The 16,926-nt window shown below is 45.9% G+C and overlaps 1 protein-coding gene across 1 annotated transcript in view; it reads right to left on the reverse strand.

Moving 5' to 3' along the window:
* Nucleotides 1–293: 293 nt before the first annotated feature.
* The window catches only part of LOC311148636 (PR domain zinc finger protein 5-like), a 72,827-nt gene continuing 56,194 nt past the window's right edge, over nucleotides 294–16,926 (reverse strand). Inside the window, exons 14-16 of the mRNA XM_084185624.1 lie at nucleotides 11,178–11,263; nucleotides 3,590–3,694; nucleotides 294–723 (exon numbers count right to left, since the gene is read on the reverse strand). Coding sequence (XP_084041750.1) covers nucleotides 559–723; nucleotides 3,590–3,694; nucleotides 11,178–11,263 — 356 coding nt within the window. The 3' untranslated portion in view covers nucleotides 294–558. The remainder of the gene's footprint in view (nucleotides 724–3,589; nucleotides 3,695–11,177; nucleotides 11,264–16,926) is intronic.

Here is a 16,926-nt window from a genome sequence, read left to right on the forward strand (position 1 = left end):
CTCCATAATCATGGTAGCATCCACATTAATGTACAAGTGTTTAGAAACATATTATATTCTTATTTACAATAGAAGTGACTCCAAAATGACACAATACATTATTTGCCTTTCATTTCTATTGCGCACAAAATAATCTGAAACACAACCAGAACAAACAGCAAATGCATCTGACAAATTTGTAGAGTCACAAACTTCATGTAGTCATTGTGTACTATGAATATGGGACAACATACTTAACTCTTTACTACTTTAATAAACATACTGTAAGTGAATTTGTCCCAATACTTTTGGTCCCCTAAAATGGGGGGACTATACAAAAAGTGCTGCAATTTTTAAACGGTTCACCCGATATGGATGAAAATATCCTCAAATTAAAAAAGTAGTTTGCACTTTAGATTAAAAGCTGACAGTTTGCACTTTAACCTTGTTTAATTGTATCATTTCAAATCCAAAATGCTGGAGTACAAAGCCAAAACAACCACACATGTGTCACTGTCCCAATACTTTTGGAGCTCACTGTAGTTTATCTTCAGTAGTATCATATACAGTAGATGGGTCCTAGCCCTCTGTCTCCCCGTGAACGTTCTCCATGTGCACTTTGAGGTAGTCGTTCCTGGTGAACTTCTTGTGGCACAGCGAGCATTCTGCCATGGGCCTGTTGGGGTTGTGGGTCAGCTTGTGTCTGCTCAGCATCTTTTTCAGACTGAACGACAGATCACACACCTACAGAGAGCAGAGGAAAGAGAAGTGTGTTAGTTAGCTCTGTTAAAGATTAGAATGGATTAGACCTTAATTACAGTATATACAAATCTCTGTTATAGTAGGTCTCTGATGGATCTTACTGAATTATTTCAGTCCTAAACTAAAGGAGTATGCTGCAGAGCAATATTAACCTATACAATCCCTATTATGGGTACAGCCAGCTGACTGAACCACATTTAGTTTGTACTGTAAATTACATGAGAGAAGGCTTAGTTAGAAATCATATTTTCCCGACATAGAGAGGGAATAAATTAAAAATAACATCCATCACAAATTATTAGTTTTACACCCTACAAATGACTCCATTTCACACTACCAATCATCTTAATCCATCATTGAAATGAGTGCAGCATTTCGACACCCAGACTCAGGCTTCCCAGCATGTCTTCTTCGCACTTGAATATCCTCCAGTCAAAATGCAAACAGTGGAGAAGTCCCCTAAAGTTCACCAGCAGTAAACCTTTCTGTGACAGAGTGTGTGTTTCTGTGATCACATCATCAACCAGGTTTAATCACATTTGGGATGCACGTCATCCCAAATAGATGGCTGGAGATACAAAAGAATGACAATAGCACTCAAAACTTTTAATACTGAATCAACAATACATTTCATGAATTGAATTCAAACACATCCTTGAAATGAAACCCCCTAGTGCTAACCCAGCCACTCTGGGCATAAAAGACCCATCATGTCAGACGGTTCTGAGAGTTAAGGAAACAGCCAATTTGATTGGCTTTCGGATTTAAAACTCAGATAACTTAAAAAGACACACTTGTGGTTCTCCCATAAAACAGAATAAAAACAGTGAAAGGAAATATGTTTTAAAAGATTCTTCCAAAGCATCAGCAGGATCCTTGGTCGCGTGTTTCTCTCTCTGAGAATCATTATTACTCCTGCGGTATTATAAACAGAAGGTCATTTCTCCCTCTGATCCTCTCAATGTGTTTACGTGAGATCAGTCGACTAGACCTCTCCAGAGGAGAGAGATCTTTATCTTCCTCATATTGAGTTTTAGCCCACATCTGGCCCTGTGTCACTGTCTGGCTGAGGAGCGCACAGACACACATACATAAGCATGGACACACAAGCACGGACATACACATATGTACACATACATATACCCACATCATTTGGATTTATGGTTAGGGTTAAAGTGGCAATACAGTTGAAGTCGGAAATGTACATACACCTTAGCCAAATACATTTAAACTCAGTTTTTCACAATTCCTGACATTTAATCATAGTACAAATTCCCTGTCTTAGGTCAGTTAGGATCACCACTTTATTTTACGAATGTGAAATGTCAGAATAATAGTAGAGAGAACGATTTATTTCAGCTCATTCACAGTGGGTCAGAAGATTACATACACTCAATTAGTATTTGGTAGCATTGCCTTTAACTTGAGTCAAACGTTTCGGGTAGACTTCCACAACCTTCCCACAATAAGTTGAGTGAATTCTGGCCCATTCCTCCTGACAGAGCTGGTGTAACTGAGTCAGGTTTGTAGGCCTCCTTGCTCGCACACACTTTTTCAGTTCTGCCCACAAATTTTCTATAGGATTGAGGTCAGGGCTTTGTGATGGCCACTCCAATACCTTGACTTTGTTGTCCTTAAGCCATTTTGACATAACTTTGGAAGTATGCTTGGGGTCATTGTCCATTTGGAAGACCCATTTGCGACCAAGCTTTAACTTCCAGACTGATGTCTTGAGATGTTGCTTCAATATATCCACATAATTTTCCTTCCTCATGATGCCATCTATTTTGTGAAGTGCACCAGTCCCTCCTACAGCAAAGCAACCCCACAGCATGATGCTGCCACCCCCGTGCTTCACGGTTGGGATGGTGTTCTTCAGCTTGCAAGCTATCCCCTTTTTCCTCCAAACATAACGATGGTCATTATGGCCAAACAGTTCTATTTTTGTTTCATCAGACCAGAGGATATTTCTCCAAAAAGTACGATCTTTGGCGCCATGTGCAGTTGCAAACCATAGTCTGGCTTTTTTATGGCGGTTTTGGAGCAGTGGCTTCTTCCTTGCTGAGCGGCCTTTCAGGTTATGTCGATATAGGACTCGTTTTACTGTGGATATAGATACTTTTGTACCTGTTTCCTCCAGCATCTTCACAAGGTCCTTTGCTGTTGTTCTGGGATTGATTTGCACTTTTCGCACCAAAGTACGTTCATCTCTAGGAGACAGAACGCGTCTCCTTCCTGAGCGGTATGACGGCTGCGTGGTCCCATGGTGTTTATACTTGCGTACTATTGTTTGTACAGATGAACGTGGTACTTTCAGGCATTTGGAAATTGCTCCCAAGGATGAACCTTGGGACTTGTGGAGGTCTACAATTATTTTTCTGATGTCTTAGCTGATTTCTTTTGATTTTCCCATGATGTCAAGCAAAGAGGCACTGAGTTTGAAGGTAGGCCTTGAAATACATCCACAGGTACACCTCCAATTGACTCAAATGATGTCAATTAGCCTATCAGAAGCTTCTAAAGCCATGACATCATTTTCTAGAATTTTCCAAGCTGCTTAAAGGTACAGTCAACTTAGTGTTTGTAAACTTCTGAACCACTGGAATTGTGATACAGTGAATTATAAGTGAAATAATCTGTCTGTAAACAATTGTTGGAAAAACTACTTGTGTCATGCACAAAGTAGATGTCCTAACCAATTTGCCAAAAATATGGTTTGTTAACAAGAAATTTGTGGAGTGGTTGAAAAACGAGTTTTAATGACTCCAACCTAAGTGTATGTAAACTTCCGACTTCAACTGTATGTAACTTTTTGGGCGTCTTTTACTTTCGGTGGTTTGAGACTCACATCACACTGGAAGGGTTTCTCTCCGGTGTGGGTCCTCATGTGTTCGTCCAGACCTCTCTTCTGACTGAAGGCCTTGTTACACTCACTGCATTTATATGGCTTCTCCTGCAGGGACACACAAACAAACAAACACACACACAGATCACCTCTCAACACACAGCCAACCTGTATACTATACACAAATACGGTACTCAAACAGAGACATTGACTCTCACACAATGGACACCCACAATCACACACACACCCTCATATCCTCTCACTTCAAACCCCCCCCCCCCCCAGAGAGTTTATGGAGATATGAAATGAGAGATTGTACAGCCCCTGAAATAGGGAGGAAATGGCCAGCGTATGGGGCCATAAGGAACACATGGATCCCTCTAAAGCATAAGAAAACACGGCACAGAAAAGCCCTTTGAACATGTACCAGTGCACCGGCTCACTGGGGCTGTAGAATATCACCTCTTCTCCACACCTCATCAGTTTACCAAAGAACATTTCCTCTGTGCCTTTCAGAGGCCTGTCTGGGTGTCACTCAAAAGCTCCTATCGCTCTGTGGGTGTGTTATTGTGTATATGTGTGTGTGCGTGTGTGCGTGCGTGTGTTTTTCTGGGTGGACAGTCTTGGTCTAGGTGTGTCTGACTTCAGGGAAATAGGGTTGACAGACACTTGAAAGCTTAGTTAGAGTTAGAAGAAATAATAAGCACTGCGATAGTGGGACTCCGATCCTTTTTGAGTGTCAGTCTTTGGGTGGCTCTTTTTGACAAGACTCACTGATAGCAAAGTCTCTACCCATTTAGGGTTCAGTTGTCATGGGAACTGGGTGAATGCAGGAAGTAAGGGTCCTGGGAAAAGAGCTATCATATGGGCGGGACAAGGAGTGGCCATCGACACAGGATACAACAGGAGGTGTTCAATGCATATGTCTGTGTGTGTGTATGAGTGTGTGTGTGTCTGCGTGAGTGTGTTTGTGAGAGAAAGAATGAAAATGAGAGATGCCTAACAGAGTGTGTGGGGGTGTGTGAGAAACTTGGGTGTGGAGACCAAACCAGAACATAAGTGACGGTTTGTGTATTATAAACCTGCTAGTTTAATTGGTATCACTTTTCTAATAAAGCATCACTTTCCTACTCAGGGGAAAACTTCCTCCTGAATGACATACAGAAAACCAAAAAGGGTTCAAGTTCAGAGGGGTGATGTGGAGGATCCAGAATGCATCACTGTGACCCCAGTGACATCTAACATCTGTACCTGGTGACCTCCGCTCTTCAGCAGCTGTTCACCCTAGTGACATTCAACCTGACCCTCTGACTGGCTCACCTCTGAATCTGTCCAGTCAAGAGCCAGCAGGGTTATGAATGGAGGGATAAAGCTCTGTTTATGTACTCTAAGAGCCAGGAGGATCACGTTTTATATCAAAACGTGTGGTCAATGGTCATCTCTAAACCAATATGGCCACATTGGATGTCCCCATCCTCTGTTATCCAATACAAAATCAGAGCCTTGCCCATATACCCATAGGCACTTCTTATAGCTTTGAAAGAATTGGAGAGGTAATTAGCAGTATGGTGATCATTCCACCTAGCCTACTAGAGGGCAAGGTGGAGCAACTGCCGTATTGCTAATACCCATCTAAACTGCTCCGATCACTTAATGCTGTGATGAACCAATCAGAGACTGCTATATTGGACCAATAGGAACCAGCTATAACTGACCAATGAAAAAGTGTTACAGTAAAACCCTTTAAGAGGTTTTCAAACTGAAAACAGAGGAGCTTGGAAGATTCTGACGGAACTTCAGAACTCTGGGCCAAAGTAAAACAAAATCAAAAAGGCACCCCCACAGAGGGAACCAGTGGAATTTTAATCAGTGTATTTACAGTCAGATCACTCTTGTCACCATCACAGAAACTTAAAGAGATTAATAAAAATCTCTGACCAGGCAACATGTCAGCCACTTTATACGAATCACATGTGTTCTATTGTAGTTGCCGATGGTTTGGTATGTGGGATAAACACACAACTCTAAACAGATCCATCTCTAAACTATACATTAACAAAGAGCTGGAGCTCCTTCAGCCAAATCGCATTTGTTCTGCTGTGGGGTGACTTCATCGTCCAGCTCTCTGCTGTGTGTCACAGCTCAGCCCATATTTCACTACTGCAGTCACGGTGCTCTGAGCAAAGACAGAGCCAGGGACACACAAAGCCATGTCTCAATTCAAACATGAATGTTTCATCAAGTCCTCGCTAGAGAATAAGAGCTGATAGGAGTGTCCCAGTACCGCCAGCTGCCTGTTTCCACTGTACTGTTTTAGGCCAGAAGCTTTATACTGTACCTGCAGTCCAGGTTCATTGAGTGCAACATAATGATGTGTGCTTGAGCAAACAGGAAATGTACTCGAAACGTGTCAACAAAACCTTCAGGCCATACCCATATCAATTAATGATCATGTAAAAAGTTATAAATAAATACTGTACATAAATATACACTCCCATGGCTAAACACAACCACACTCCAACACACATACCTCATGGAAAGCGGTGATTAGGTGGAGGACTTCAGTGGGTGGAGAAGTAGTGCAGAGGCACGGGCAGGAAATGACCTCATGAGAGACCAGGGTGACCATGCCCTTCCTCTCCCCACCCTGAGCAGGTTGATCCAAGCTCTGAGTCAGTTTACATTTACATGCTCATCATATCAACACTAACGATACCTGTCATGTCCTCACAATGTACAGTCAGGAACCCAATCACGGTCTTTAAAAATCCGATTGTACTCAGTGTCTGCTATGAGATTGCTATTACATGTGGATGTATTCTAGTCCACCATATCCAGCTCTAAGTAGTCTTCATTATCCTCCCTAGTCTTAAAAAAAAATAACTGTGGGAGAAGTTTACGTGAGTGTTCTGGAATCGCCTCCTGGGAAAGAATGTCCTTCAGCTTTCATGTTTGCAGATCTAGACACTGACTGGCAAGACAGGACTCCTCTCTACTCCTGGCTGCCTGGCAGAGGTGTGTGAACCTCTATTCCTGGGTGTGTTACGTTCTACAGCTTGGCTGAGCATGGAGCAGATCAACTAAAGCATAGCGCTGGAGATGGGCAGATTAGCATTTATGGACACCTGGGACTGGTACACTATATATAAAATACCCCCTTAAAATTAGTGGATTTGCCATTTCAGCCATATCCATTAATGACAGGTGTATAAAAATGAGCACACAGCCATGCAATCTCCATAGACAAACATTGGCAGTAGAATGGCCTTTCTGAAGAGCTCAGTGACTTTCAACGTGGCACTGTCATAGGATGCCATCTTTCCAACAAGTCAGTTCGTCAAATGTCTGCCCTGCTAAAGCTGCCCCGGTCAACTGTAAGTGCTGTTATTGTGAAGTGGAACCGTCTAGGAGCAACAACGGCTCAGCCGTGAAGTGGTAGGCCACACAATGGTTCAGGCTAGGCCCTTTAGTTCCAGTGAAGGGAAATCTTAACGCTACAGCATACAATGCCATTCTAGACGATTCTGTGCTTTCAACTTTGGGGTCTGTGCCCGACTTCACTAATGCTCTTGTGGCTGAATGGAAGCAAGTCCCCGCAGCAATGTTCCAACATCTAGCAGAAAGCCTTCCCAGAAGAGTGGAGGCTGATATAGCAGCAAAGGGGGGACCAACTCCATATTGATGCCCATGATTTTGGAATGAGATGTTCGACGAGCAGGTGTCCATGAGGTGTATCTTAGACACACACAATCGCAAACATAAAAACACAGTAGTATGTGCAGATTTTCCTACATAAAAACAGAAAAGTATGCTTAAGGATATTTCATGTAACTTATCGAATACACCATAAGTCATGTTGTAGTAAGAAGTTATTTCCTAGCCCGTTTGGAGGTTAAAAACATCTGGCAACAAAAACAGCTCTCAACGAAAACAGATCCAGAATGTCCCTGACTACAACAAAAAAAATCTTAGTCAAACGAGAGACAAAAATGTTTAACGTTTATTTTTCGAACCCACTACCCTGGCGTTACAAGCGCCATGCTCTACCAATTGAGCTATCCGTGTGGTTAATCTACATTTTATCTAAATCTGAATGAAAATTATACAAATCTAAAACGAACTTTTATTGCCATTGCCAACTATGTAAAAATAGCCAACAAATAAAAACATTGCAGCCTCAGGTTAAAAAAAAAGGCCTGATACAAATAAATATCCTATAAATCACAATGGCATGTCTGCAATGAACTTGAAACATTGTATCAACTATCAACTGGGTCGGCCCAAAACTCGCGCTAGCAAACTTGCAACATTGTATAAAATATTCTGGGCCTTCCCGCGCCAGTGAGCTCGAGACAGACATAGCTGTTGGCTATTTGTGCAAGGGATAAGAAGTAAACAGGTATTTTATGACGTTTCCACTGAATCAGAGCATTACATTTTTCCTTTTCATGCCAAGTGGTTATTTTTAAAATACTTTGAGGAACTATTGTCATTCTCAACTGATTCTAAAAACAGACTTTGTTTACTTGATGTTTGAGGTGAAGAAAAAATTACTTTGAGAAGCTCCACAGTTCATTATTGGTGGTGAGTTAAGACAATCAGAAATACTAATTAGACAACACCAAATGGACACCTTTATAGGCCTACATTTGTGCAAAGGCCAGGCTACTAGTCGTACTTCTATATGCGTAATCAGGTGTGCGTCGTTAGTCAACATTGCAGGAGCGTTTCAAACAAAATAATGAATAAATTGACAAAACTTGCAAATGGAATGAAATACACAAAAACATGTTTCTCACAAGTGTAGCATGGGCTGTGAGTTCTGCAAACAACATGTCCACTCCGACAATGAGAACGTAAACGACTGTAATAATAATATATTTAAAGCATTAACATAAATTACCATAACCAAACAAACATTGCAGATTCGAAATTATGGGAATTAAAGGTAAACGTAGGCTACTACAAGTGATATATGTAATGGGGAACTGATAGACACAGCAAACAATGAAGTTATGAAACAATGGATATGCACAAAATGGCGGGAGAGAGCGCATTCTGGAGAGAGAGGTGCACTGTGCAGCTGAGCCACACTCCCCTATTTCTTGGACTGTGGCATCCCCGCGGCCTCCTCAATGGATTAGTTCACTGAGACAGGCGCAAATCAGACAGGTGTCTCGTGTGCCATGAAAATGTTTTATCTATTTGTCTCTGCTCGACTTAAAAAAATATTGGTCGACCAACAGCCTATGGACCAAACAATCGACCAGTCGACTAAATGGGGTCAGCCCTAGATTCTATACTGCGATTTGATGTTCCAAACATATTGCTCACTACACTGTGTGAACAATTATTAGGCAAGTCAGTATTTTGACCACATCATCATTATTATGCATATTTCCCAACTCCAAGCTGTATAAACTGGAATGCTTATTGGATTTAAGCATATCAGGTGATGTGTATTTGTGTAATGAGGGAGGGTGTGGCCTAAGGAGATCAACACCCTATATCAAAGTGTGTATAATTATAATTATAATAATAATAATATGCCATTTAGCAGACGCTTTTATCCAAAGCGACTTACAGTCATGCGTGCATAAATTTTTTGTGTATGGGTGGTCCCGGGGATCGAACCCACTACCTTGGCGTTACATGCGCCGTGCTCTACCAGCTGAGCTACAGAGGACCACATAATAATTAGGTAGCTTATTTTCCTCAGGCAAAATGGGCCAAAAAAGGGATTTACCTGACTCTGAAAAGTCAAAAATTTTAAAAAGTATTTCAGAGGGATGCAGCACTCTTGAAATTGCTAAGATATTGGGGCGTGATCACAGAACCATCAAAGGTTTTGTTGCAAATAGTCAACAGGGTCGCAAGAACCGTGTTGAGAAACAAAGACGCAAATTAACTGCCAAAGATTTTAGAAGAATCAAACGTGAAGCTACCAGGAACCCATTATCCTCTAGTGCTGTCATATTCCAGAACTGCAACCTACCTGGAGTGCCCAGAAGTACAAGGTGTTCAGTGCTCAGAGACATGGCCAAGGTAAGGAAGGCTGAAACCCGACCACCACTGAACAAGACACATAAGTTGAAACGTCAAGACTGGGCATGAAATATCTGAAGACAGATTTTTCAAAGGTTTTATGGACTGATGAGATGAGTGACTCTTGACGGACCAGATGGATGGGCCCATGGCTGGATCAGTAATGGGCACGGAGCTCCACTTCGAGGTGGGGTACTGGTATGGGCTGGTATTATTAAAGATGAGCTAGTTGGACATTTTCGGGTTGAAGATGGACTCAAACTCAACTCCCAAACCTACTTCCAGTTTTTAGAAGACACTTTCTTCAAGCAGTGGTACAGGAAAAAGTCTGCATCTTTCAAGAAGACCATGATTTTTATGCAGGACAATGCTCCATCGCTTGCATCGAAGTACTCCACTGCATGGCTAGCCAGTAAAGGCCTGAAAGATGAAAGAATAATGACATGGCCCCCTTCCTCACCTGACCTAAACCCTATTGAGAACTTGTGGTCCCTTCTTAAATAGTCGATTTACGGTGAAGGAAAACAGTACACCTCTCTGACCAGTGTCTGGGAGGCTGTGGTTGCTGCTGCACAAAAAGTTGATCGTCAACAGATCAAGAAACTGACAGACTCCATGGATGGAAGGCTTATGACTGTTATTGAAAAGAAGGGTGGCTATATTGGTCACTGATTCTTTTTTGAAATGTCAGAAATGTTTATTTGTAAATTTTGAGTTGTTTGTTTATTATTCTCACTTTAACAGATGAAAATAAACAAATGAGATGGGGACATTTTCGTTTTTCATTTAGTTGCATAATAATTCTGCACACTAATAGTTGCCCAATAATTGTGCATACATAGATATTCTCCAAAGAAAGCAAAAAAAACTTTTACTTTCTTAAATATTCAGGTTTGAGGTTTATTAACATTTTGGATTGACCGAGAGCACCGTAGTTGTTCAATAATACAATTAATCCTCAAACATACAACTTGCCTAATAATTGTGCACACAGTGTGTCTGCTGCAGAGAGACAAGAGAGAGGCATAAGTAAACTAGTTTTGATCAGTCATTAAATAAAAGTGCTGAAAACATGTTTGCTCACTACTTAAAAAGAAGATGGAGAACAAGCTATAGGATGAAAAATATCAGAGTTTTGGCGCAGGTACTGCCGACTATCACTAGCTAACGCTCCCTACAGTAGCAAAACATATTTTTTTGATTTAGGAGTCAAATATTGATATAATATCATCCAAACATTATATTGCGATATGTAACTATACATTTTTCCCCATCACTATTCCTTGGCTTTCATGACTGGTTTTTACACTCAAATACATAGAGACATACATGTGTGAACACACACACACACACACACACACACACACACACACACACACACACACACACACACACACACGTATGGGGTGTGAGGATGGAAAGAGAAGGAGGTAAAGGGAAATAAAACCATTTCCATGTGGCAGAGAAACACCAACTCCTCAAACTGTGCCTGGAATAAAGAGAAGAGAGAGTGTTTGGTAGGAGTGGGTGTGGAAAGGAGACTTACCCGAGTGTGTGTGCGAATGTGCATCTTCAGTCCATCATTCTTGCTGAATGCTTTGTCACAGTAAGGACACTGGTATGGCCGCTCACCTAGAGAGAAGCATCAACAGAAGGATCAACACACATCAGAGAGAAGGAAACATCAAAATCAATCCAGAGCTATATACAAATACAGTGTGCAGATGCTCTTAAGATAAGCAAACATTTGTCTACAAAGTACACATTTGTCTACACACTAGGCAGTATGCATCAAACTCTTTGAAACACAAAATAATATACGATGATCAAACACTAGACATACAGTGGGGAGAACAAGTATTTGATACACTGCCGATTGTCAGAGTGGTGTAGGTGGATGATAGGAATCAGGCGCAGGAAACCAGGAGGACGTCAACAGAACTTTACTTAGTCCAAACAACAGTATACGTCGCCAACCCAACCGGGTGGCGCGAACAATTACGCACGAAAATACACAGTGCGAGAAAATAAGGAAAAGCGCACACAGTGCGAGCTCTCGGAATAACACAACGAGAGAACAAACTCGATGAGGCAGGCTGACAACAACAATTACGCATAACACCTGACCCAAACCAACAAACTAAATAAGGGGAACAATAAAGACACAAATAAGGGACAGGTGTTATGAACAGACAAAACCAAAAGAACAAGAAACATCGAACGGTGGCAGCTAGTACTCCGGAGACGACGACCGCCGAAGTCCGCCCGAACAAGGAAGAGGAGCAGCCTCGGCCGAAACCGTGACAGTACCCCCCCCTTGACGCGCGGCTCCAGCCGTGCGCCGACCCGGAGCTCGAGGACGACCCGGACGACGCGGAGCAGGGCGCGCAGGATGACCCCGATGGAAATCGGTCAGTAGGGACTGGTCTAACACGTCCCTCCTTGGCACCCAGCACCGCTCCTCCGGACCGTACCCCTCCCACTCCACGAGATATTGAAGACCCCCCATCCGGCGTCTAGAATCCAGGATGGACCTCACGGTGTACGCCGGAGCCCCCTCGATGTCCAACGGGGGCGGAGGAGTCTCCTCAATCTCAAAGTCCTGGAGTGGACCAGCTACCACCGGCCTGAGGAGAGACACATGGAACGAGGGGTTAATATTCTTGTAGTCAACAGGTAGTTCTAACCTATAACTCACCTCGTTCAATCTCCTCAGGACTTTAAACGGCCCCACAAACCGCCGACCCAGCTTCCGGCAGGGCAGGCGGAGGGGCAGGTTTCTGGTTGAGAGCCAGACTCGATCTCCAGGTGCGTACACTGGCCCCTCACTGCGGTGTAGGTCGGCGCTCGTCTTCTGTCGACGTATGGCACGCTGCAGATGGACGTGTGCAGCGTCCCACGTCTCCTCCGAGCGCCTTACCCACTCATCCACAGCGGGGGCCTCGATCTGGCTCTCATGCCATGGTGCCAGCACCGGCTGGTACCCCAACACACACTGAAACGGGGTTAGTTGGGTGGAGGAGTGGCGAAGAGAGTTCTGTGCCATCTCGGCCCAGGGCACATATCTCGCCCACTCCTCCGGCCGGCCCTGACAGTATGACCTCAGAAACCTACCCACATCCTGGTTGACACGTTCAACCTGCCCATTACTCTCCGGGTGGTAACCCGAGGTAAGGCTTACCGACACCCCCAACCGTTCCATAAATGCCCTCCACACTCTAGAGGTGAACTGGGGGCCTCGGTCAGACACTATATCCTCGGGTACCCCGTAATGCCGGAAGACATGGGTGAACAGAGCCTCAGCGGTCTGTAGGGCAGTGGGTAGACCCGGCATGGGAAGGAGACGACAGGCCTTCGAGAACCTATCCACAACGACCAGGATGGTAGTATTCCCCTGTGAGGGGGGAAGGTCGGTAACAAAATCCACCGAGAGGTGGGACCAGGGTCGTTGTGGAATAGGCAGGGGTTGTAACTTACCCCTGGGCAAATGTCTGGGCGCCTTACACTGGGCACACACCGAACAGGAGGAGACATAAATCCTCACATCCCTAGCTAACGTTGGCCACCAGTACTTCGTGCTAAGGCAGTGCACTGTCCGGCCGATACCCGGATGGCCAGAGGAGGGGGACGTATGAGCCCAACAAATGAGGCGATCGCGTATCTCGAGCGGAACGTACGTCCGACCCACAGGACACTGAGGAGGACTCGGGTCGGTGCGTAACGCCCGCTCGATCTCACCATCAACCTCCCACACCACCGGAGCAACCAGACAAGACTCCGGTAGTATGGGCGTGGACTCAACTGACCTCTCCTCTGCGTCATACCGCCGGGACAGAGCATCTGCCTTCCCGTTCTGGGACCCCGGGATGTATGTGATCTTAAACACAAACCGGGCCAGGAACATAGTCCAACGAGCCTGGCGAGGATTCAGTCTCCTAGCTGCCCGGATGTACTCCAGGTTACGATGGTCAGTTTGAATGAGGAAAGGGTGTTGAGCCCCCTCGAGCCAATGCCGCCACACCTTTAGGGCCTGTACCACGGCTAACAGCTCCCTGTCTCCTACGTCATAATTCCGCTCCGCCGGACTGAGCTTCTTAGAGTAGAACGCACAGGGACGGAGTTTAGGTGGAGTACCAGAACGCTGGGAAAGAACGGCCCCTATCCCGGCCTCTGACGCGTCCACCTCTACTTGGAACGGTAAAGAGGGATCCGGATGCGCCAACACCGGCGCCGAGGTAAACAGGTCCTTCAGTCTCCCAAATGCCCTGTCCGCCTCAGCTGACCACCGCAAGCGCACCGGACCCCCCTTTAACAGAGACGTTATGGGAGCTGCCACCTGTCCAAAACCCCGGATAAACCTCCGGTAGTAATTCGCAAAACCCAAGAACCGTTGCACCTCCTTCACAGTGGTTGGGGTCTGCCAATTACGCACAGCTGACACCCGGTCTACCTCCATCTTCACTCCTGACGCAGATAACTGGTAACCCAGAAAGGAGACCGACTTCTGAAAAAACAGACATTTCTCTGCCTTGACATATAGGTCATGCTCCAACAGCCTCCGCAATACTCGGCGCACCAGGGCTACATGCTCAGCACGGGTAGGACTATACACCAGAATGTCGTCGATGTACACAACCACTCCCTGTCCCTGCATGTCCCGGAAAATCTCATCAACGAAGGATTGGAAGACTGAGGGAGCATTCATCAACCCATATGGCATGACTAGATACTCGTAGTGCCCGGAAGTCGTGCTAAACGCTGTCTTCCATTCATCGCCCTTACGGATGCGCACCAAGTTATATGCGCTCCTAAGATCCAATTTTGTAAAGAACTGCGCACCGTGCAGTGACTCCGTCATAGTCGCAATCAGAGGAAGTGGATAGCTGTACTTCACGGTGATCTGATTGAGACCGCGGTAATCAATACACGGCCGCAGACCTCCATCCTTCTTCTTCACAAAAAAAGAAACTTGAGGAAACGGGTGAAACGGAGGGCCGTATGTATCCCTGTCTAAGAGACTCAGAGATGTATGTCTCCATAGATTTCTTCTCCTCTTGAGACAAGGGATACACATGGCTCCGCGGGAGAGCTGCGCCTGACTGGAGATCTATCGCACAATCCCCCCGTCTATGAGGCGGCAGCTGCGCAGCCCTAGTCTTACTGAACGCCAATGCCAAATCCTCATACTCGGGGGGAATCTGCAGTGCCGGCATTAGATTCGGACTCTCCACCGAGGTCGCCCCTATGGAAACACCCAGACACCGCCCCTCACATTGAGCAGACCACCCTTTAAGAGCTTTCTCTCGCCACCCAATAATAGGGTCATGAGTCATCAACCAGGGAAGACCCAGCACCACCGGATACGCAGGAGAGTCAATCAGATAAAGCTGAATTCTCTCCTCATGACCCTCCTGCGCCATCATCTGAAGTGGTGCTGTGACCTCCCTAATCAACCCAGACCCTAACGGACGGCTATCTAGGGCATGGACGGGGAAAGGCTTATCCACTGGAAGAAGGGGAATCCCTAACTCTAAACAGAACTGGCGATCTATAAAATTCCCAGCTGCGCCTGAATCTACCAGCGCCTTATGCTGGGAACGAGGTGCAACCTGTGGGAAACAAACAGGCAAGGTTAGGTGCACGACAGAAAGCTCTGGGTAAGCAGGGCGCCTACTCACCTGGGGGGACCCCCCAATGCTAGACCTGCCATCTCCTCCCCTGGAGGACCCGCCCCAGCACCTAGCCGCAGTGTGCCCTCCACGACCACAGTTGGTGCAAGGACCGGGTCCCCGTGGGCTCCTCCTCCTCCTTTCCCTAGCGCCAGCACCCCCGAGCTCCATAGGACTCGGCTCGGAGGCGCTGGAGAGTGGAATGGGCGAACCCCCCCCTCCGGGACGCCCACGGGTGGCGAGCAGGGTATCCAGCCGGATGGCCATGTCGACCAGTTGGTCGAAAGTTAACGACGTGTCCCTGCACGCCAACTCTCGCTGGACGTCCTCTCGGAGGCTGCAGCGGAAATGGTCAATATGGGCCCGCTCATTCCACCCTGCATCAGCCGCTAGGGTCCGGAACTCTAAGGCAAAGTCCTGTGCGCTCCTCATCCCCTGTCGGAGGTAGAACAGACGTTCCCCCGCCGCCTTCCCTTCTGGTGGATGGTCGAATACAGCACGGAAGCGGCGGGAGAACTCCGCATAGTTCGTGGTTGCGGCGTCCATTCTCCTCCACTCGGCGTTGGCCCACTCCAACGCCTTGCCGGTGAGACAGGAGATGAGGGCTGAGACGCTCTCGTGTCCCGAGGGCGCCGGGTGTACGGTGGCGAGGTAGAGCTCCACCTGCAGCAGGAACCCTTGACACCCGGCGGTGGAGCCGTCGTACGCCCTCGGGAGCGAGAGCCGAATCCCACTGGGTTCCGGAGATGAAACCGGAGGGCTGACCGCTGGAGCTGGGTCGGTGGTTGGAGGTGCGGGCACCCCGCTGGTCTCCCATCGGTGTAGAGTGTTCATCACCCTCTCCAGGGCGTGACAGACCTGGTTCATTCGGTCCTCCTGACCACGAAGACGTTCGTCCATATCGGCGGTCGGCGCGGTCGCTCCTGCTGATTCCATTATGATGCGTAATTCTGTCAGAGTGGTGTAGGTGGATGATAGGAATCAGGCGCAGGAAACCAGGAGGACGTCAACAGAACTTTACTTAGTCCAAACAACAGTATACGTCGCCAACCCAACCGGGTGGCGCGAACAATTACGCACGAAAATACACAGTGCGAGAAAATAAGGAAAAGCGCACACAGTGCGAGCTCTCGGAATAACACAACGAGAGAACAAACTCGATGAGGCAGGCTGACAACAACAATTACGCATAACACCTGACCCAAACCAACAAACTAAATAAGGGGAACAATAAAGACACAAATAAGGGACAGGTGTTATGAACAGACAAAACCAAAAGAACAAGAAACATCGAACGGTGGCAGCTAGTACTCCGGAGACGACGACCGCCGAAGTCCGCCCGAACAAGGAAGAGGAGCAGCCTCGGCCGAAACCGTGACACCGATTTTGCAGGTTTTCCTACTTACAAAGCATGTAGAGGTCTGTAATTTTTATCATAGGTACACTTCAACTGTGAGATACGGAATATAAAACAAAAATTCAGAAAATCACATTTTATGATTTTTAAGAAATTAATTTGCATTTTATTGCATGACATAAGTATTTGATCACCTACCAACCAGTAAGAATTCCGGCTCTCACAGACCTGTTAGTTTTTTTTAAGAAGCCCTCCTGTTCTCCACTCAT

This window comes from Coregonus lavaretus (genome assembly GCF_964263955.1).
Source record: "Coregonus lavaretus genome assembly, chromosome: 21".
NCBI classification, from domain to species: Eukaryota; Metazoa; Chordata; class Actinopteri; order Salmoniformes; family Salmonidae; genus Coregonus; species Coregonus lavaretus.